Source organism: Trematomus bernacchii, unplaced genomic scaffold (assembly GCF_902827165.1).
Source record: "Trematomus bernacchii unplaced genomic scaffold, fTreBer1.1, whole genome shotgun sequence".
NCBI classification, from domain to species: Eukaryota; Metazoa; Chordata; class Actinopteri; order Perciformes; family Nototheniidae; genus Trematomus; species Trematomus bernacchii.
Genome location: NW_022987477.1, coordinates 147,964 through 169,639, shown reverse-complemented (window position 1 = coordinate 169,639; position 21,676 = coordinate 147,964). Strand labels below are relative to the sequence as shown.

Sequence of the window (21,676 nt, the reverse complement as noted above, 5' to 3'; positions counted from 1 at the left end):
TGTCTTAACATTTTCTATATTGATTTCAGGGCTAACGACATTTCCAGCCATTATATTTTCCAGTAATCCATTTCTTTTTACATCATGGAGCAGAAAAGCTGCTTTTCTCACCCTGGTTAAATTGATCTAGGTCTTATTGATGTATAACTATAAATTCTTGGCGCTACCGCAGAGTTTCGGATATTTAGATGCTTCAATTTCGGCTTGTTTTTGACGCTCGTGTCTTATTTACGCCGGTTTCTTGCTTTGCTAAACAGCTGGAGATCATGGTTACGATTAAACGTCTAGTCTAGTACTAGACTTGGCCCACTGTGTATTTGAGTTTGACACCCCTGGTCTACATGATACACTTGATTGACTTAACTTAACTTTTATACCACATTGCGTACTTTCTAAATTGTAAAAAGTGGTATTTTTAATATTCTTTTATATCAGTTGTTTGAAAGAATTAGAGTTGCATTCACTGACATGTTTCTACGTCTAAGTGCTGCTACAAGGTCGCAATACATCCGTTTTTCCTTACAAATGATTAGAAACAATATAAATACATATATTCAATGCATTTTCAGTCAAAATATTAGCTATTTTCATTCATAACACTTTGAAAGGAACTTATTGGAGGTCAGACGACTCTCATAATGTGATGTATGAGATGCTTTGTATGAGGTACAACTTTCTACTTGAAACGTGGATAAAATATGTCTCTAAGAAACCAATTTAGTTTGCAGGGTATTTTTTAAATCACCTTGTCAACGGGCTCTTTGTCTGCGCCGACTCTCTGTTGGCCTGGAAACAAAACACAGATTATGTGAGCAGATTGTGTGGAAACGTACGTGAGAAAAGAGTGGAAAGGAAGGACTCGAAAAAGACATTTGGCAGGAGGTAATGTGCATTTATAAACTCAGAAACTCTTATATCTGTGGCACGAAAGACACACACGGACGAGTCAACATTATTATTATCAACGCACTAAACCGTATTTAATTTTGAAACAAATATTGAGAATTGAGGGATAGTTAGATATCTTTAGAGTATTGAAGATATAACTAATGTTTTAATAATGATGAAGAGAACTCTGAAGGTGAGTCAAAAACCCCTCTGGATACACCTGCTATTTGTCCATAAAAGGTGTATATAGGTTCATGCTACCTCAATCGAACGTTTACATTATCACAGTGACATCCAAAGTATATATTTCCAGCTTTCAAAATGTTTCGTTGTGGATGTTTGTGTTACCTATAGTACAAATAATATTACTTTCGAAATCTGCTTTTACGTTTTTTGGTCCAAAATGTTCATCTAGTATGTCAAAATATAAAAAATAACTATCAGTTCATATAGGTGAGGTTGTCTTAAAACGATAGATACCAAACATTGACATGCTAAACATGTCTTAATGGGAGTAAGACAAATCAAAAGTATGCGAAAATTGCCAAATTAGCTCAGGACTCTAAAGGGTTAATGTGCATTATTTAATTTCATATTCTGTTCTTGTACATATCATATTCTATTTACATGTATATAGACTAGATATTTTATTATATATGTTGCATTGTTGGAGGGGCTCAGGTCAGAAGAATGTCTACACCAGGCTGAAGACTTTTCTTTTTGCCGCTGCTTTTAATTGAACTATTCACATCTTAAACTGCACTGTAACTTTTAACTTTTATTCATGTATTTTTTCTTTTAATGTTTATTTTATTATCTTTTCTTTTTAATGACTGATTTTAAATGCTATTTTCATAATGTCTTCCATTTTTGTAAAGCACTTTGAATTGCCTTGTGTTGAAAGGTGCTATATAAATAAACTTGCCTTGCCTTGCCTTACACTGTACGGTATGTAATGCTGCTCCAAAAACAAGTTAAGCTGTTTTCACTTGAAATAAGTACAAAGATCTGCCAATAGAACAAGTGAAAGTTACCTTGGTAAGATGTCTTGAAATAAGAAGGGATATTTAGATAAATCACATCTTGTAATTAGCAGGAGAACTAATTTTGAACTATATTTTAGGATATGTTGTGTTACAAAATAAATCGCAAATGCTCAAAAGTGTTCTGTTTTCTGATGTTAGTTGGTGATTTCCTAATAAATAAATATGTGTTTCATCTGAGATACGACTCAAAATAAGATGTTTTGACTTAACAAGATGAGGCATTGTCTAAAAACAACACCCGATATCTCACTGCAGTGTTACTTCTGAAGTTATTGTGTCTTATATCAGGTGTAGAGACATATTCTATAGATATTAGACACAGATACTTGGAGTTTTTGTGGTGTATAAAACCTTTGAACCTTTGAATCTTTGAATCTTTGTCACGATCTGTCTGTGTTGTGTTTTGTCTTGTCTTTTTCTGGTTTCCTGTTTTGTTTTGAAATGTTTTCCTCCTTGTGTCTTCTCTGTTCCTTCTTCCTGTGTTTGCCTTCCTGTCTTAGTTTCCCTGGTGTGTCTGATTGTTTGATTGTGTTCACCTGTTGCCCTTGTGTTTCTGCCTCCCTTACCCCAGCTGTGTCTCGTCTTGTGATTACCCCTCTCTGTATTTAGTCTTGTCTCTTCCTGTGTTCCCCTGTCGGTTCATTGTTTGTTTCTCCTGTCTCCCACCATGTTGGTCACGGTCAGTTTTCTATAGAACCTATGTGTTTCATGCCATGCTATTGTTCAGCTTTAGAATAAAGCTCGTTTTTGTTTCGAGACCGTTTACCTTTTCTGATAGTCTGCATTTGGGTCCTACCCTTCCACGCATCCTTACAGAATGAACCGACCAAATATGGACCCAGCGGATTTTGAAGATTTTAAGGTAGATCTGTTCGATCTAGACTCTACCCTTCCACGCATTCCTTACAATCTTTGACTCACCTGGCTCTTTGGGTCTCGCTGTGTCTTCCTGTTTTAGATGTTCTGGTTTCCTCTCCTGGTTTTCTTTCAGCTGCGTTGCCACCATCGGTCTGGATTCAGCAGGTTTTGGTTTTGATCCAGTATTTGATCCAGTTTCAGGACCAGGACGCCCCTCTTTCTCCTCGTTCAGAGCTCCAGCTATAACCCCCGCCAAATGGTCCAGATCTTTCCCCATCAGAGACTCAAAGTGAACACTGTGCCGTCCCAACTGGTTCACCATGTTCTGGATGAATCGCTCTGCAAAGGAAGGTGTAAATCATAATGTAATAATAATAATAATAATAATACACTTTATTTATATAGCACCTTTCATGCTTGACGCAGCCCAAAGTGCTTTACACAGTATGACAAAGAAATGACGGTAACAGCTTATATTAAGGTACACTTATTCACCATCAACTAGTTCTTAATTAACATAATAATAGTAATAATACATTTTCCTGGTGCTCAAAGCGCTTTAGAAACAAGTAAAGCAGATAAATAACAACATGTCAAACTACTAGCTGCTTGTTTGTTATGAACAAGACTTCACTTTAAAATAGGGAACATATTCTGAGTTAGAAATACCTTTGTTATTTTGACACAATTAACACTTATAGTTTCATTTCTTGTTACATAAGAATAGACCACATTTGCTAGGTGTTATTATGGGAGAATTGCTATTCTTGTGGTACTGCTGCTGCATATTGAACAAAGCATATTAAGACCCACTCATGTACAACAACCTCCTTATGTACAATAAATAAGCACTAATTAGAATAGAAGATTTGGGAGGGATGAAACCCTCTTTAATGGTCACACATGCAGAGCACACAGCACACAGTGAAATGTGTTCGCTTTTAACCCATCCTAGCACCAGGAGTCTAGCACCAGGAGTCTAGCACCAGGAGTCTAGTACCAGGAGTATAGTACCAGGAGTCTAGCGCCAGGAGTCTAGTACCAGGAGTCTAGCAGCAGGAGTCTAGCACCATGAGTCTAGTACCAGGAGTCTAGCACCAGGAGTCTAGTACCAGGAGTCTAGTACCAGGAGTCTAGTACCAGGAGTCTAGCACCAGGAGTCTAGTACTAGGAGTCTAGTACTAGGAGTCTAGTACCAGGAGTCTAGTACTAGGAGTCTAGTACCAGGAGTCTAGTACTAGGAGTCTAGCATCAGGAGTCTAGCACCAGGAGTCTAGTACCAGGAGTCTAGCATCAGGAGTCTAGCACCAGGAGTCTAGCGCCAGGAGTCTAGTACCAGGAGTCTAGCGCCAGGAGTCTAGCACCAGGAGTCTAGCGCCAGGAGTCTAGCAGTAGGATTCTAGTACCAGGAGTCTAGTACCAGGAGTCTAGTACCAGGAGTCTAGCACCAGGAGTCTAGCACCAGGAGTCTAGCACCAGGAGTCTAGCACCAGGAGTCTAGTACCAGGAGTCTAGCACCAGGAGTCTAGCACCAGGAGTCTAGCACTAGGAGTCTAGTACTAGGAGTCTAGTACTAGGAGTCTAGTACCAGGAGTCTAGTACCAGGAGTCTAGTACCAGGAGTCTAGTACCAGGAGTCTAGTACCAGGAGTCTAGCACCAGGAGTCTAGCACCAGGAGTCTAGCACCAGGAGTCTAGCACCAGGAGTCTAGCACCAGGAGTCTAGCACCAGGAGTCTAGTACTAGGAGTCTAGTACTAGGAGTCTAGTACCAGGAGTCTAGTACCAGGAGTCTAGTACCAGGAGTCTAGTACCAGGAGTCTAGCACCAGGAGTCTAGTACCAGGAGTCTAGTACCAGGAGTCTAGCACCAGGAGTCTAGTACCAGGAGTCTAGCACCAGGAGTCTAGCGCCAGGAGTCTAGCGCCAGGAGTCTAGCACCAGGAGTCTAGCGCCAGGAGTCTAGCACCAGGAGCAGTGGGCAGCTATTGTAGCTACTTGTATATAGACTCTTCTTACACTATTTTATCTGTTTTCTCTGTATATTTAAAAATGTGGTCATGCCAATAAAGCCCCTTTGTATTGGATTGTATCAGAGGTGGGAAGTAGTGGAGTACAAATACTTCGTTACTGTACTTAAGTACATTTTACTTTGACTTCTTACATTTTGAACCCAAATACCTGTACTTTCTACTTCTTACATGTTGAACACAAATACCTGTACTTTCTACTTCTTACATGTTGAACACAAATACCTGTACTTTCTACTTCTTACATGTTGAACTCAAATACCTGTACTTTCTACTTCTTACATGTTGAACACAAATACCTGTACTTTCTACTTCTTACATGTTGAACACAAATACCTGTACTTTCTACTTCTTACATGTTGAACACAAATACCTGTACTTTCTACTTCTCTCATTTCCCAAACAGGCTGGTTCCTTTAGTTTGAATGTGTGTTTGGTGGCGTGATCATTATTATTTAGAGTCATTGCGTGCCTATTGATTTGAACACGATCCGTGTATCCATCATTTCCTGGTCTTCTCTAAAGAAGAGGGACCAATGAAAACGTTGTCATGTTGCCGTTGTTCAGCATGGAAACATTCATTAGCTAACAATGACATTATTGTTCTATTCATATAAAGGGAGGTCAGGTACTCTTTAAAACAGCTGCTAGTTATGGGTACTTTTTACTGAAGTACATTTCAAAGCCTCTTTACTTTCACTTGAGTAAAGAAGTTTAGTCAGTACTTCTACTTTCACCAGAGTATTTTTCAACACGAGTATCTGTACTTCTACTTGAGTAAAGGATGTGTGTACTTCTCTGTATTGTATTGAACGTCAGAGTGTGTGAAGCAGATCTTACCGTCGACGGCGCTGAGAGGCTCTTTGGCAGCCGGTGGATTAGAGCTGGCTTTGAACAGAAGTCTGTCTAGATTCGGTCTTTGGGATTTGGAGGTAAAAGCCACCTGAGATTCTGCTTGGTTGCTCGAAGCTGGACGGATGTAGTTGATGTAGTGGAGCTTTTCGTTCCCTTGCTGAGTGTTCGGTACGTCAGACAGCAGTCGCTCCAGATGACTCGATAACAGTTTGTTCCTCCCTTGATCCCGGTTAGCGTAGTTTTGACTGAGTTTCGGGTGTTTTCCCTCCCCAGTGTGGGTGAAAACTTTGGTGATTGGAGGTTGTCCGGCTTCTTTCTGGTGGCTGAAGATAGTCGTTTCCTTCCAGCTGTGCTTTGGTTTGGAGCGGCTGGGCTCCAGGTCTCCTCCAGACTTAACATCTTCATTCTGCAACACAAAAATGCAAGTTATAGCACATTCAGAGCATCGGTAAACCTCTTTTAGCCATGCTGCATTGGCATACAAGATTTAATAGCTACAGTGTAGATATATCAATGAAAATCTCAGGTCACAGGCTCCTCCAACAGTGCAACACAATAAAACAGATAATAGTTCAAATAGTGCAAGTAAATACAAACAAAATAGAATATAGCATCCAGAGCTAATTAGCATATGCTAGCATGCTAACAAGCCAAACTAAGATGGTGACCACTTTTGTTAAGACTGAAATATCGATTGGTTGCTTTCAGACTTGACGTCTTCATTCTGCAACACAAAATGTGAGTTATAGCACATTCAGAGCATCGGTAAACCTCTGTTAGCCGTGCTAGCAGCATCTCTTGGCATACAGTGCTAATTAGCATATTAGCATGCTAACAAGCTAAACTAGGATGGTGACCACTTCCGTTAAGAGTGAAATAACTCCACAACTATTGGATGACTTGCCTTTAAAGACAGTTCTGACATGAATGACCTCAAGAGGGTTACAAATCCTGTTTAATACTGAAATGTTTTCATAAAAGTACATAGAATGCTAATTAGCATATATTAGCATGCTTACAAGCTAAACTGCGATGGTGACAACTTCGTTAAGAGTGAAATACCTCCACAACTATTGGATGACTTGCCTTAAAAGACAGTTCTGACATGAATGACCTCAAGAGGATGAATCCAAATGACTATAGGGATGTCCTGACTGGTTTTATATATCTGGTTATGACTGAAATGTCTCCAGAACAAGTCCAGCAATACCTGCATAACTAATAACATTCTTATTAGCCTCCTCAGCTGTTCTTTGCAAACAGGTGTAATTAGCATTTTTGAGCATGCTAACAAGCTCAACTAAAATAGTGAACATTCACTAGTTAACGCAATAAAACCAGCATGTTTGCATTGTCATTGTGAACTCGTTAGCATGCTCAAGTTAGCATTTACCCTGCTGTCCCTAAGTTAGCACATTTAGAGCATTGTTAAACATCTTTTAGCCTTCCTAGCGCCGCGACTCTTGGCATGGCTGCTAGTCCACCACTTTTGTCAGGACTGAAATATCAATTTGAATTGCGTCCCTTTTAAAAAGGCATGTCTAACATTAATGACAGCCAGACAATGAATCGTAATGGAATCTCCTTAATTGTCCTCTAGCGCAAAAATGGTCTTAAAAATCCTGGTTAATAGTGAAAGGTTTTCACAACAACAAAAGTATTTAGAGTGCTTATTAGCATATTTTAGCATGCTAACCAGCTACACTAAGATGGGGAACTCATTGCATTGTCCTTGTAAAGGCATTAGCATGCTCAAGTTAGCATTTAACGTTGCTATCCCTCAGAAGAGCATCAGAAAGCTGCTAGCATTAGCAACACTTGTTTCATTCATTTCTGTAAATCTTAAAACACATTTATATGATGGATTTTCAACCTAGTTTCAGATTTGTTCCACCCATTTCCACCTCAGATCAGGTCAGCGTTGTTGTGACACAACCCAGTCTCACGGCATTTCGTGTTATTAGTCACGAAATTAATTGAATCTATTGATTCGTGTTCACCAACACGATTTTCACATTTTTTTCGTGTCACATAGAACGATTTTAAATGCAATGTATTTCTATTGGTAGTATGTTTCGTGCCTGCAACACGTCTTTTTGTCTGGTCGGGTCTTGGAAGACCAGAAGCTGTGTGGTTCATAAAAACATGTTCTTACTCAATATCTTACCCTAAGCCTAACCCTATCCCTTTTATTTTAAATTGTATAATGTCTGAGTTTTTTTGCCGTCAGTGAGGAAAAGAAATGTCTCAGAGCCTCAGAATACTGACATCTGTATTTTATGTCATCTTTTTTTCCTTCTAATTTGTTATTATTTGGTGCAGGCACGAAACATACTACCAATAGAAATACATTGCTTCTAAAATCGTTTTGTGTCAGAATACTGAAATCTGTATTTTTTTAAATGTCTTTTTCCTTCTAATTTGTTATTATTTACATTGCTTTTAAAATCGTTCTGTGTGACACGAAAAAAATGGCGAAATCGTGTTGGTGAACACGAATCAATAGATTAATTTTGTGACTATAACACGAAATGCCGTGAGACTGTGTTGTGTGACAGGCTTTACTTTGAAAAGAGAAGCAAACCTGCAGCTTTATAGACACGACAGGATATGAATAGTGGATTCTAGATCAAAGACAGCTGCCCTTGACAATTGCATTATGGAAATCAGAGATGAGATAGTGTCACTCAAAAGAGTAATTTCATGCATTTCCACAACAAACTTTTAAAAGCATATCCCTTTGCTGCTGTCAGAGAAGTAGCAGAGACCCTTTATCTCGAAAGATAGAAGCTATGATATCAGATTTAGTCTTTTTACCATTTGGCATTGTATTCCTTATTAAAACTGGCACCAAAATGTGTGATTCTGTCCTCTCTTCTTGTCTGAATCATCTCCAGTATTATTATCTGCACTAACACTAGCTATCTCCCCCGGTGCTATTTTCTGTCCTTCAAATGTATACAGAGAAAATGTCAGGCATACTGAGGGGCCATAATAGCATTAGCAGAGCGAGACGGGGGTGCGCCGCCATTCATGCTAACCATGTTTGCCTTTTTCCATCACGCTGCTCAACAAAGGCGCTCCACTCATCAATAAAGAAGGTCCTGAACTCTTCAACTCTGCATTATGGCTGCTCTGACACATCAGCAGGAAGCACAGAGCGTCTCACACAGAAAACCCTACATATGAGGACTGAATAATGTAAAGAGGTGATGGAGATCTTTGTGTGAAAGGGTCTCTGCTCAGTGGGAGAGAGAGGAGAGGATAGAGAGCGAGACACAAAAGCAGTGAGAGGTGGAAGACATACTGACTCTATTTCAAAAGGAATAAGGAAGAGGCCTTTGTGTTACTTAGGCGAAGAAAACACTCTGTTTGTTTACTAGCTTTGACCTTAGGGCTACATCTCTGGAGATTACGTGAAGTATGGTACGTTTTTTTAATTGTCACTTCTGCAATTTATTATGTCAGTCACTAGTTTAGATTACGTTTTTAAAATCACTGGATGTTAGGCTTTCAAAGATAACGATAGGTCGTGTTTTTCCGTCTTGAATATGCCTGTTTCTTATCGTTTCAATTTGTTTCCCATCGTATGGTATCGTTTCAAATCGTGACGTTTCGTATCTTTTCCTATTGAATTGTTGTGTATTGTTTCGTTCCATTTCTTTTAGTTTTGTCTCGTAAAGTATCATTTTGTATTGTTTCTAACTGTTTCACATTGTATCATATCGCTTCTTATCGTATCCTATCATTTCGTAATTTTTTTTATCAAATCACATTGTTTTTCGTATTGTATCGTAAGAAAGCAAGTACATTTCAAAGCCTTACTTTGACTTGAGTAAAGAAGGTTAGTCAGTACTTCTACTTTCGCCAGAGTATTTTTAAACACGAGTATCTGTACTTCTATTTGAGTAATGGATGTGTGTACTTCTGCCAAGGGTGTAACTTTGGTTTGAGAAGTGGGGGGGACACAAAACAGGGGGTCCTCCGCAATGAAAAATGTTCTCAATTTAATTTAATTTCCTGCCTTTCTACAAATATATTAGGGACTATAGTGTTAACAAATCCAAGAAAAATGTGTAGTGTATATAATGAGTGTGCACACTTATCTCGTATCCTATCCATGTGAACCTGTTTTATTTGTGATGACCTCACATCCTCTAGGGGGGTCCGGGGGCATGCACCCCGGGAAGATTTGTTTTCTTTAAATCGAAGCTAAATGCATCAATCTGGTGCACTTTGAGGGCAACATTAAGAGATTTATGGATACAGTTCTCAACACTCATATAAAACAGAACTGTATATATTTCAATAATCAAAAAGCCATTAGAATATGCTCACAAGCAATAACACATCATTGATAAACTCCTCTCTATATCTTTATCTTACCTAGTCTGCTTTCTTTCTTTTTATTTATGCATATTTGACTAATCACTCCCCTTTTAAACTGTGTTTTTTATTTTTGTACTGACCTATAGTACACATTGGAAGGATTTCTTAACTTATTTTATATACAACTAATATTACATAGATGGAAATATTTGTTTACATAGATGACCAAACCGTTTGAGACCCACTGAGATAACTAGACTAAAGTTTACAACCTAATCACTCAGAGAGTTCTTTACCTCCCTGAGCGTTATCTCTCTCAGTCCGACAGGAGAGAGCTCTCCCTCTCCTTATTGTTGAAACAGCTTCTAATCTCCGTTAGCTCCGAGCTAGCACCAGATGCTAACAACAACCCAATCCTCCGTGACGATGACCGCTTGCGTAAAAAATAAATAATAAACACATTTAAAAAGTGGGGGGGACACAAATGGGATTTTGAAAAGTGGGGGGGACATGTCCCCCCTGTCCCCAGTGGAAATTACGCCCATGACTTCTGCCATCTCTGGTGTTACCTGAGTGTGTGTTACCTGAACGTTGGCTCGTTGACTTCCTGTCTGTCCCTCAGGCAGGAAGCCCAGTCCGCTCAGATACTGCTTCATATTTCTGCTCAGCTTCAGGTCTCTGGACCCACTGAAGGCGTTCAGAGGACTCTGAGCTGAGGTCTGATGGCGAAGAGGAACCGTTCTCAGTTTGGAAAGCTCTCGAGAAATCACCTGCTGGGTGAGGTCGTCCTGCCATGTCAGACCTGGACACAAACAAAGGGTTTTTAGATGCTTTGTTAAGGAGTGAGCTGCAGCTTCTCTGATGTTCAGAGTCATTGATCCATTGATTGTAGGGCTGTGCAATTAATCGTATTTTAATCGCAATTACGATTTTGGCCTGCCACAATTACAAAAACAACATAATCGAAAAAAACGATTATTTTGCTTTGCTAGGTTGTGACCGTGCACTGCAACATATTTGATCAAATTTGTTTGTATTTATCATATTTATATATGTTTAGTAGCTTGTGGAAGTGCGCTCCAAAATATTTGTTGATCTTGTTTATTGGTATTTATTATTTTGATATTATTTATTTAAATAATAGTAGATATAAATGTATCATTTTTTAATTTATTTGTGTATTGGTTTTTCAGTTGAATTATACGTTCAGAGTAATCAACAGTTAAAAAGATACTGTTCAAATTATTATTTGTATTTAAAAGTTCAATAAATGGATGTTTTCAAAGTCAATGAATAATCGTATTTAATCATCGTGATATCAATTATTGACCAAAATAATCGTGATTATGATTTTTGCCATAATCGCACAGCCCTAATTGATTGTGTCATTCTTTTTCTCAAGACATATAACCACCAGCAGTACAATTACTGCCTTATTTGTAGCCTCATGCTGAACGATCAGTAGTAAAAGTACTCACTATTATCAGTGTTAAGGTACCTCAGACTGATTCTGATTCTGATCCATTAACTAGCAGTATTTTCTTTGGTCGAGTTGACATAAAAAATACAAAAAATACATTCCTAAATTAGGAAGGACGAGTCTTCTGTGTATTTCTTTATAGAGAAATCAATTGGATAGACATTTGGCTAGTAGGAAACACCTTTTGTACACTATATACTCATAATATAATCTCTTTAAAATACTGTATGCTCTAACTGAGTAATGCCATTGTCAATACAAACATATTTTAATTCATTATTGACTATCAACAGCTGTCTGTCTGTGAGAAGAATATATAGTACCGGTATATATAATATATATGTCAATTGTAGGTTTGTTGTACTTATTGTAAGTTGCTTTGGATAAGTGTCATCCAAATTAAATAAAAGGACTGTGTTGCAAAAGTGTCAAAAAAAGGTTTTATCTATGTTGGAAATATTGTTAGAAACTGCATTTAAAGACACACTTTAAGAAAGCCAAGACATGTACACACACACACACACACACACACACACACACACACACACACACACACACACACACACACACACACACACACACACGTACACATACACACACACGCACACACAGTCAACAAGCCCAGGGAGAGTGTCACACACATGCCTTGCCAACATGTCTGCTAATTGCCAGCCAGTATCTGGGCTGCCGAACTGCTGGAAACCGCTGCCAGGACCAGATGGAGCTACCCGAGCAAAAAAAATTAAATAAAAAAAGATCCAAAAACATGGCCACATTCCCGGGGAGCCGAGAGCCAACAGACAGAAATATAGAAATACCACGGATATCACACTGATGACTCTCCATCTCCGTGCAGAAGCATGCTTTAATGAGACTGACATGTAGATTACTAGCTCCACAGAAACAATGCTGCTCTTCACCTTCAGTCAAGAGAACGTCCACACCACCACTATGTGCACATAAATACCATCATTATACACTCTCTGCTATATAACATGTGCAAAATAGTTATTAATAATGTTCTATAATAACGTGCAATCTGCCACTACGTTTTTACTACTAAATACTGTTAATATTTACATTAATAATGTGACCGTCTGTGTTTCCTGTAGTTATTTAATTGCTCTTTTTACTGCACTGTTAGTGTAACGTTTTATTATTATGCTGCTGTGTTTGTTCAACCCAGTTTCACGGCATTTCGTGTTATAGTCACTAAATTAATCTATTGATTCGTGTCACACAGAACGATTTTAGAAGCAATGTATTTCTATTGGTAGTATGTTTCGTTATTTCGTGACTATTACACGAAATGCCGTGAGACTGGGTTGGTTTATTGTATTTTTTGTAACTATGGCACAAGTCCTATCTTATCTTATCTTAATGATGTGGACACGTTCAACAGCAATGCATGAACACAAAGCTGCAGAATGTCTTCATTAGCCGGCTTTCTGGGGTTTATTCTCATAGATATTCATAAGAGGATCTGAATGCCTCCGGTCGTTTCTTGGCAGCGCTGATCAGCGTATGTTTCCATCCATCCGAGGAACAATGACACTTAACTACCCATGGTTTAACTGATGTGCTGTTATATATCAGTGATAATCATCCCACTTCGTTACTGTACTTAAGTACATTCTTCTGGTATCAGTACTTTACTCCACGACGACTTTTTACTTTGACTTCTCACATGTTGAACACAAATACCTGTACTTTCTACTTCTTACATGTTGAACACAAATACCTGTACTTTCTACTTCTTACATGTTGAACACAAATACCTGTACTTTCTACTTCTTACATGTTGAACCCAAATACCTGTACTTTCTACTTCTTACATGTTGAACACAAATACCTGTACTTTCTACTTCTTACATGTTGAACACAAATACCTGTACTCTCTACTTCTTACATGTTGAACACAAATACCTGTACTTTCTACTTCTTACATGTTGAACCCAAATACCTGTACTTTCTACTTCTTACATGTTGAACACAAATACCTGTACTTTCTACTTCTTACATTTTGAACCCAAATACCTGTACTTTCTACTTCTTACATGTTGAACACAAATACCTGTACTTTCTATTTCTTACATGTTGAACACAAATACCTGTACTTTCTACTTCTCACATTTTGAACACAAATACCTGTACTTTCTACTTCTTACATGTTGAACTCAAATACCTGTACTTTCTACTTCTTACATGTTGAACACAAATACCTGTACTTTCTACTTCTTACATGTTGAACACAAATACCTGTACTTTCTACTTCTTACATTTTGAACCCAAATACCTGTACTTTCTATTTCTTACATGTTGAACACAAATACCTGTACTTTCTACTTCTCACATTTTGAACACAAATACCTGTACTTTCTACTTCTTACATGTTGAACTCAAATACCTGTACTTTCTACTTCTTACATGTTGAACACAAATACCTGTACTTTCTACTTCGTACATGTTGAACCCAAATACCTGTACTTTCTACTTCTTACATGTTGAACACAAATACCTGTACTTTCTACTTCTCACATTTTGAACACAAATACCTGTACTTTCTACTTCTTACATGTTGAACTCAAATACCTGTACTTTCTACTTCTTACATGTTGAACCCAAATACCTGTACTTTCTACTTCTTACATGTTGAACCCAAATACCTGTACTTTCTACTTCTTACATGTTGAACCCAAATACCTGTACTTTCTACTTCTCTCATTTTCCAAACAGGCTGGTTCCTTTAGTTTGAATGTGTGTTTGGTGGCGTCATCATTATTATTTAGAGTCATTGCGTGCCTATTGATTTGAACACGATCCGTGTATCCATCATTTCCTGGTCTTCTCTAAAGAAGAGGGACCAATGAAAACGTTGTCATGTTGCCGTTGTTCAGCATGGAAACATTCATTAGCTAACAATGACATTATTGTTCTATTAATATAAAGGGAGGTCAGGTACTCTTTAAAACAGCTGCTAGTTATGGGTACTTTTTACTGAAGTACATTTCAAAGCCTCTTTACTTTGACTTGAGTAAAGAAGTTTAGTCAGTACTTCTACTTTCACCAGAGTATGTTTAAACACAAGTATCTGTACTTCTACTTGAGTAAAGGATGTGTGTACTTTTGCTATCCCCTCTGTCTCCAATATCAAACAATATCTGGTTCATTTCAATACTGTCAGCCCTGCACAACACTCCAAATATTTTGCACATTTGCACGATTGTTTATTTATAGTCTTTTAATGTCTCTTGTGTACAATGACTTGTCTTTTTATGCTGCTCCAACGCAAACATTTCCCAAATTGGTATCAAAAAGTACTTCTTATCTTTTCTGAAATGAGGCGTTTTGTAAAAGAAAAAGTCAGGATGGAAAAGTGCTGAATTCTTAACGCTCGGATTCCTCTCAATCAACCTCTCAGCTGATTATCCTCGCACTGGGGGGGGTGTGGGGGGGTAAATGTCGTGCAAATTCATCTCTGAGTCCAAAGAAAGAGCAGGTTTTATCACCGGGGTTTCTCATTTTAAGGGTGAAATTCCTCGGTGAATTAACGCCGTGCCATTAGCAGCAACATTAGATATTTCTGTTGACCTCCTGTCTGCTTTCTGAGAGACAGAGGGGCGTCTTAAATATTCAAAGCCTGTGAGATGGGATGCCGTCTTTGAAATGCAGATTTTCCCCTTTCCCTTTACTTCTGTCCACCGACTGGTTTTTAAAAAAGGAGCTAATGGAAGAGAGCGTGAATAATTTAGGAGACATAATTAGTCAAAATGAAATGTGTCAATCCAGATTTGACGTGGACATTAAACTCACAGTGCAATGATGCAGCAGAAAGTATGAATGCATTGTGAACAAACACATTTCATTTACTTTTAAAGTACTGTAGTAGTAGTAGTTGTCATATCGTTGTTCACCCTTAAGTAGCTTTATGATTATATCAACTTGTCATCTCTTTACTGAAGCTTTGACTTCACCAACCTGAGGAGACATGCACATCGTTTCCTAAAAGCTTCAGAAATCTCCTGATGTAAATTATTTGGGCCGTTGTCACTCGTAAAAGGGGCTCTTAATAATTTAAATTCTCTTAATAACTGGACTTAAACTCCCACTGTACATTTTACATTTCTATTCAATTTAAATGTACCATTTCTTGCACAATAATAATCTGTCTATCCATCTATCCATCTATCCATCTATCCGTCCATCTGTCCATCTGTCGGTCTGTCTGTCCGTCCGTCCCTCTGTCTGTCTGTCTGTCTGTCTGTCTGTCTGTCTGTCTGTCTGTCTGTCCGTCCCTCTCTCTGTCTGTCTGTCTGTCTGTTTGTCCGTCCGTCCGTCCCTCTGTCTGTCTGTCTGTCTGTCTGTCTGTCTGTCCGTCCCTCTGTCTGTCTGTCTGTCTGTCTGTTTGTCCGTCCGTCCGTCCCTCTGTCTGTCTGTCTGTCTGTCTGTCTGTCTGTCTGTCCGTCCCTCTCTCTGTCTGTCTGTCTGTCCGTCCGTCCGTCCGTCCCTCTCTCTGTCTGTCTGTCTGTCCGTCCCTCTCTCTGTCTGTCTGTCTGTCCGTCCGTCCCTCCCTCTGTCTGTTTGTCCGTCCGTCCGTCCGTCCGTCCCTCTGTCTGTCTGTCTGTCTGTCTGTCTGTCCGTCCCTCTCTCTGTCTGTCTGTCTGTCTGTTTGTCCGTCCGTCCGTCCCTCTGTCTGTCTGTCTGTCTGTCTGTCTGTCTGTCTGTCCGTCCCTCTGTCTGTCTGTCTGTCTGTCTGTTTGTCCGTCCGTCCCTCTGTCTGTCTGTCTGTCTGTCCGTCCCTCTCTCTGTCTGTCTGTCTGTCCGTCCGTCCGTCCGTCCGTCCCTCTCTCTGTCTGTCTGTCTGTCCGTCCCTCTCTCTGTCTGTCTGTCTGTCCGTCCGTCCGTCCCTCCCTCTGTCTGTCTGTTTGTTTGTCCGTCCGTCCGTCCCTCTGTCTGTCTGTCTGTCTGTCTGTCTGTCTGTCTGTCTGTCCGTCCCTCTCTCTGTCTGTCTGTCTGTCCGTCCGTCCGTCCGTCCGTCCCTCTCTCTGTCTGTCTGTTTGTCCGTCCGTCCGTCCGTCCGTCTGTCTGTCTGTCTGTCTACCTATCTATCTACCTATAGTTCTGTCGGTTTAAACAAAGCATAACCACATCAAACCAAAGTAATGTCATATTGACGTAATTGCCAAACTGTTGGAGATCTGTGTTTTTGCTGTGGAGGATATGATTTAGCCAGGAGAATAAATCTACTGAATGTTTCTCCGAAATGATCCAGCTGGCTTTCCAGACACGAACTCACGATGAACAGCTCAATAAAAGCACTCTTGTTTTCCTCATAACAACTCAAGTTTCCTCGTGGCATGTTAGCGTGTCTGACTTCTCTCCAGAACAATCTAACAAGGCTGTCAAGGAACGGACAGAGAAGAATACGAAGAGGAACAACAATGTTTTTTGTTGTCAGGAAAACGTGTTTTTGTGCAGGTTGGGTTGGAGTAAGATGTGGTTTCAGTGACAAGATGTCAGTTTTCTGCCCACTGACTCTGATGCTTCCTGTCAATGGAGGAGATAATGCACATGTCAAAATGCATCATCTCACTTCACTTGTCAGCACGGTGAGAGTCCGGCGCTCTGCACGGAGGTCAAGAGGTCAATCGACTCCAGGTTAGTGAAGTTAGACGAGGTATCAAGAACACAGACGTCACTTTCTGACAAGATGCTTTCTGATGTGGAGAGGACTGAGTCTGAGAGTATAAAAACAGACCAGGAAGTCAAAAATATGGCATTAAAAACGTCTGTTCTGGAGTCAAAGTGACCGAGGTAACCTATGACTAGATGAACAGATTATTGTAGTCTTTAGCATTTAGCTAACGTATACTGCAACCCCTAAAAATGTGTTAGTAGTTAATATAATGGCCCTTTCCATTGTCAAAAAATGCTAATGCTAATGAAACTTTCTAACCCCGACAAGGCTATTGCTAACACTACTTTGTCCAATGTTTGTTTATTTAAATTTTAAACAAGAATGATCTAAATGGCAAAATGTAATTTCTTTGTGCATTTTTGTCAAATAAATAACTACTTGATTAGCGTAGTTGTTAGCAGGTTAGCTAAGACGTTTTGAAGTTGACTCTGTCCGTTGAAAGAAATGCTAACGCTAGGTTTCTACTGTAGGCAGCAAGCTAGTGAGTTGGTTATAAGCTAACATTTGCAGCTTTTAATAGAACATTTGAATACAAAATGTAATTTCTTTGTGCATTTTTGTCACAGAAATAACTACAGATTAGCTTAGTTGTTAGCAAGTTAGCTACAACATTTTGTATTAGCTAATGACATGCTCCTTTTGTTGTAAATAATGCTAACACTAGGTTTCTAATATAGGTGGAAGCTAAAATGTTTGTGTTAAGCTAACATTTACAGATTTTAAGTATTTAAATACAAAATGGGTTTTTCTTGGTGCACTTTTCCCACAGAGATAACTACAGATTATCTAAGGCTTTAGCATTTAGCTAACTAATATGGCAACCCCTAAAAATGTGGTAGTAGCTAATAAAATGGCCTTTTCCGTTGTAAAAAAATGCTAACGCTAGGTTTTTCCTGTAGGTTGTTAGCTAGTAGGTTAGTGTTAAGCTTTAAATGGAGAATAATAATAGAGCATGTACATTTTTCTTACAGTTATAACTGCTTATTATCGTAGACATTGAAAATAATGCTAACGCTAGGTTTCTACTGTAAACTAGAAAGTCTGTGTTAAGCTCACATTATCAGCTTTTAATAGAGCATATAAATACAAAATGTAGTTTATTTGTACATTTTTGTCACTAAGATAGCTACAGATTATCATTCTTACTTCAAATGTGGGGAAATCTGCTTGAATACGGTTGCTAGACTATTGGATATGTGGTGTTTAGGGGCAGTGTTTGGCAGATGAAATGCTCCATCATCCTAAATATATAGCACATTAAAATGAATACACTACAGTTACTACCTCATGTGTGTTTCTCTCTATTCCAGTCTGCCTTTTTGACTCCGCAGCGTTATGACAGCAGCAGTCTGGCTGTGGTTTCACGCCTTGAATACTAAGGTGCTGTGTAATATAAAAGTAATTTGCAGTGGGATGACAGGGGCGTTGCATTCAGAAGGTTTTGTGGTGAAAATGTAATAGCAAACATCGAGATCTGCCGATGGGGGACGCATGCAGACAACCCTTTTGTTCAAGGGTCAATCCCTATTGATCTCAATGACATTCTGCAGCGAGATTTCTACCTGATGAAAGATAAAGAGGATTGTAAATCGATTTCATTGATGTTGTTGACGTCCCCCTCCCCTCCTCCTTCAATTTAACTTACAGTACAATGGCGTCTCAAAGATGACACTTCAATATGAGAATAACCAGTGCATTGTGGACTCATGCGGAGATAATGCAAGACAGAAAAGGGTGGAAATGATTCAAAGCGATGATGAAATGTCTGCAAACACAAGGTCAGACTCTCTCGATGAAAAGCATTAAACACTGCCACACCACCTCTCTTCTTATCCTCTCCTTTCACTCGCATTTGTTTATTTCTGAGCAGTAATTAGAATAAATGTGTGGTCTCGCCTTGCTTAATATTCATGGCTGCTTTTTTCTGATTTCCTCTGGCTGACTGCTTAATGATTTTCAACAGCGGTTCACGCCTGTTAAAAGATATTAAGCTTCAGAGTGGCCTGCAAAGCCAATTATATTTGGACATTTCATGTTAGTGGTCACGCTCCATGTCAAAGGAGTCTACTGCCCCCTGGTGGCTCATTACTGCACTTACACCTTCTGAGAAAATGCACAGAAGCTCCATTTTATAATATTTCTGGTCTGTAATTTCCTTCAAATGCATTATTTTAAATTCCTGAGACAAGGGAGTGAGACTGTTCATTTTCAAATCAAATCAAATCAAATCAGGTTTTATTTATAAAGCACATTTAAAAGCAATTTTTGGTCGAGCCAAAGTGCTGTACATGTAATAAAAACACATTACTACAAAATTTTAGAGCAGTGTTTTTGCATTACTTAACATACACTTACTATCAAATAACATATTTCTATCTAGGAAAATCTGTAAAGATCAACATATTAAAAGGCTATGTCACCATTTTGGTATTTTATTCCGACATAAATTACTTTTTGAGGCATTTTATGGACAGAAAACACCTTTCCATGTGTTTGTAAGACACACACCATGCAGATTTGATTTGCATTTACAGCAATGGATCTATACTAGCAGACTGTCTGGAGGCTTCAGTCTTTTCTATCTGTTTCCCACACTCCAAAAACCATCAGACAGTACAAGACATGAATTTTAAATCAGCCATATCAACGTGACCGAACTAAATCCGAAACTAACCCTTAATTTCCTCAAATGAGCTATAAAGTCACTCCTGTTATGAAGGCGTCTTATTGCAAATGCCCTGAAGATGTAACATGTTATTGATTGAGTACCAGAGACTTTCTAATGAGATTACTTTGCACACTGCACTCTTACTCATAGCTCTAAATGTCCCACCAGCAAACAAGCCAACTGGACTGGTTAGGCAATAATGTTGGTGACAAATCAATGACCCAAAATGAGTCACATGACCTGTTCTTGCTGTTCGTTCTTCAAACGATGGCAGCTGACAGGCAGGGTTTCTGTAATCCTGCTAGTAATCTCAATTGTTTCTTCTATATGTGACAGTAATCCAGAGATGGAGAAGTACACACATCCTTTACTCAAGTAGAAGTACAGATACTCGTGTTTAAAAATACTCTGGTAAAAGTAGAAGTACTGACTAAACTTCTTTACTCAAGTGAAAGTAAAGAGGCTTTGAAATGTACTTCAGTAGAAAGTACCCATAACTAGCAGCTGTTTTAAAGAGTACCTGACCTCCCTTTATATTAATAGAACAATAATGTCATTGTTAGCTAATGAATGTTTCCATGCTGAACAACGGCAACATGACAACGTTTTCATTGGTCCCTCTTCTTTAGAGAAGACCAGGAAATGATGGATACACGGATCGTGTTCAAATCAATAGGCACGCAATGACTCTAAATAATAATGATCACGCCACCAAACACACATTCAAACTAAAGGAACCAGCCTGTTTGGAAAATGTAAGAAGTAGAAAGTACAGGTATTTGTGTTCAACATGTAAGAAGTAGAAAGTACAGGTATTTGGGTTCAACATGTAAGAAGTAGAAAGTACAGGTATTTGGGTTCAACATGTAAGAAGTAGAAAGTACAGGTATTTGGGTTCAACATGTAAGAAGTAGAAAGTACAGGTATTTGGGTTCAACATGTAAAAAGTAGAAAGTACAGGTATTTGAGTTCAACATGTAAGAAGTAGAAAGTACAGGTATTTGTGTTCAACATGTAAGAAGTAGAAAGTACAGGTATTTGTGTTCAACATGTAAGAAGTAGAAAGTACAGGTATTTGTGTTCAAAATGTAAGAAGTAGAAAGTACAGGTATTTGTGTTCAAAATGTAAGAAGTAGAAAGTACAGGTATTTGTGTTCAACATGTAAGAAGTAGAAAGTACAGGTATTTGGGTTCAAAATGTAAGAAGTCAAAGTAAAAAGTCGTCAGAAAAATAAGTAGTGGAGTAAAGTACTGATACCAGAAAAATGTACTTAAGTACAGTAACAAAGTATTTGTACTACAAAGTAATCTGATTACTTCTACAGCAGTATTTACCTCTGTGAGCCAGTTTCTGAAGCAGGATCCTGAGGCGTTGCAGAGCAGAAGAAGAAATATCGTACGTGTACAAATCTGCAGCCGCCAACTCCTGGCAGCGTCCAAACACTTCATCTGGAAGAAGAGAAGAAGAAAACTGGTTATGGACGGGTTTGTTTTAATAAAATTAGACATTTTGACCCAGTTGAAATGCTCTAATGGTGTTTATTAGACAGTTTAGCTGAATACTCAATGCTGATTGGTCAACTTTGAACATTCTGCAGTCTATTATTTTCCGCTAACAGACCGTTTTGCTAAGGAAAGCAGATTGTTGCACTGCTGGACGTCAGAGAAATCAGCAGAAAGGAGACTCTGGAGACATTTTGACCCAGTTGAAATGCTCTAATGGTGTTTTTTTACACAGTGTAGCTGTATACTCGATGCCGATTGGTCAATGTTGAACATTCTGCAGTCTGTTATTCTTCGCCAACAGACCGTTTGTCAGAGAAATCA

The 21,676-nt window shown here is 38.8% G+C and overlaps 1 protein-coding gene across 1 annotated transcript in view; it reads right to left on the bottom strand.

Annotated features, from left to right (window-relative positions):
• ptprn2 (protein tyrosine phosphatase receptor type N2) overlaps positions 1-21,676 on the bottom strand; it is a 207,787-nt gene that overhangs the window by 163,391 nt on the left and 22,720 nt on the right. Inside the window, exons 3-7 of the mRNA XM_034146922.1 lie at positions 21,185-21,298; positions 10,588-10,805; positions 5,660-6,080; positions 2,856-3,131; positions 746-786 (exon numbers count right to left, since the gene is read on the bottom strand). Of these exons, the coding sequence (XP_034002813.1) occupies positions 746-786; positions 2,856-3,131; positions 5,660-6,080; positions 10,588-10,805; positions 21,185-21,298 (1,070 nt within the window). The remainder of the gene's footprint in view (positions 1-745; positions 787-2,855; positions 3,132-5,659; positions 6,081-10,587; positions 10,806-21,184; positions 21,299-21,676) is intronic.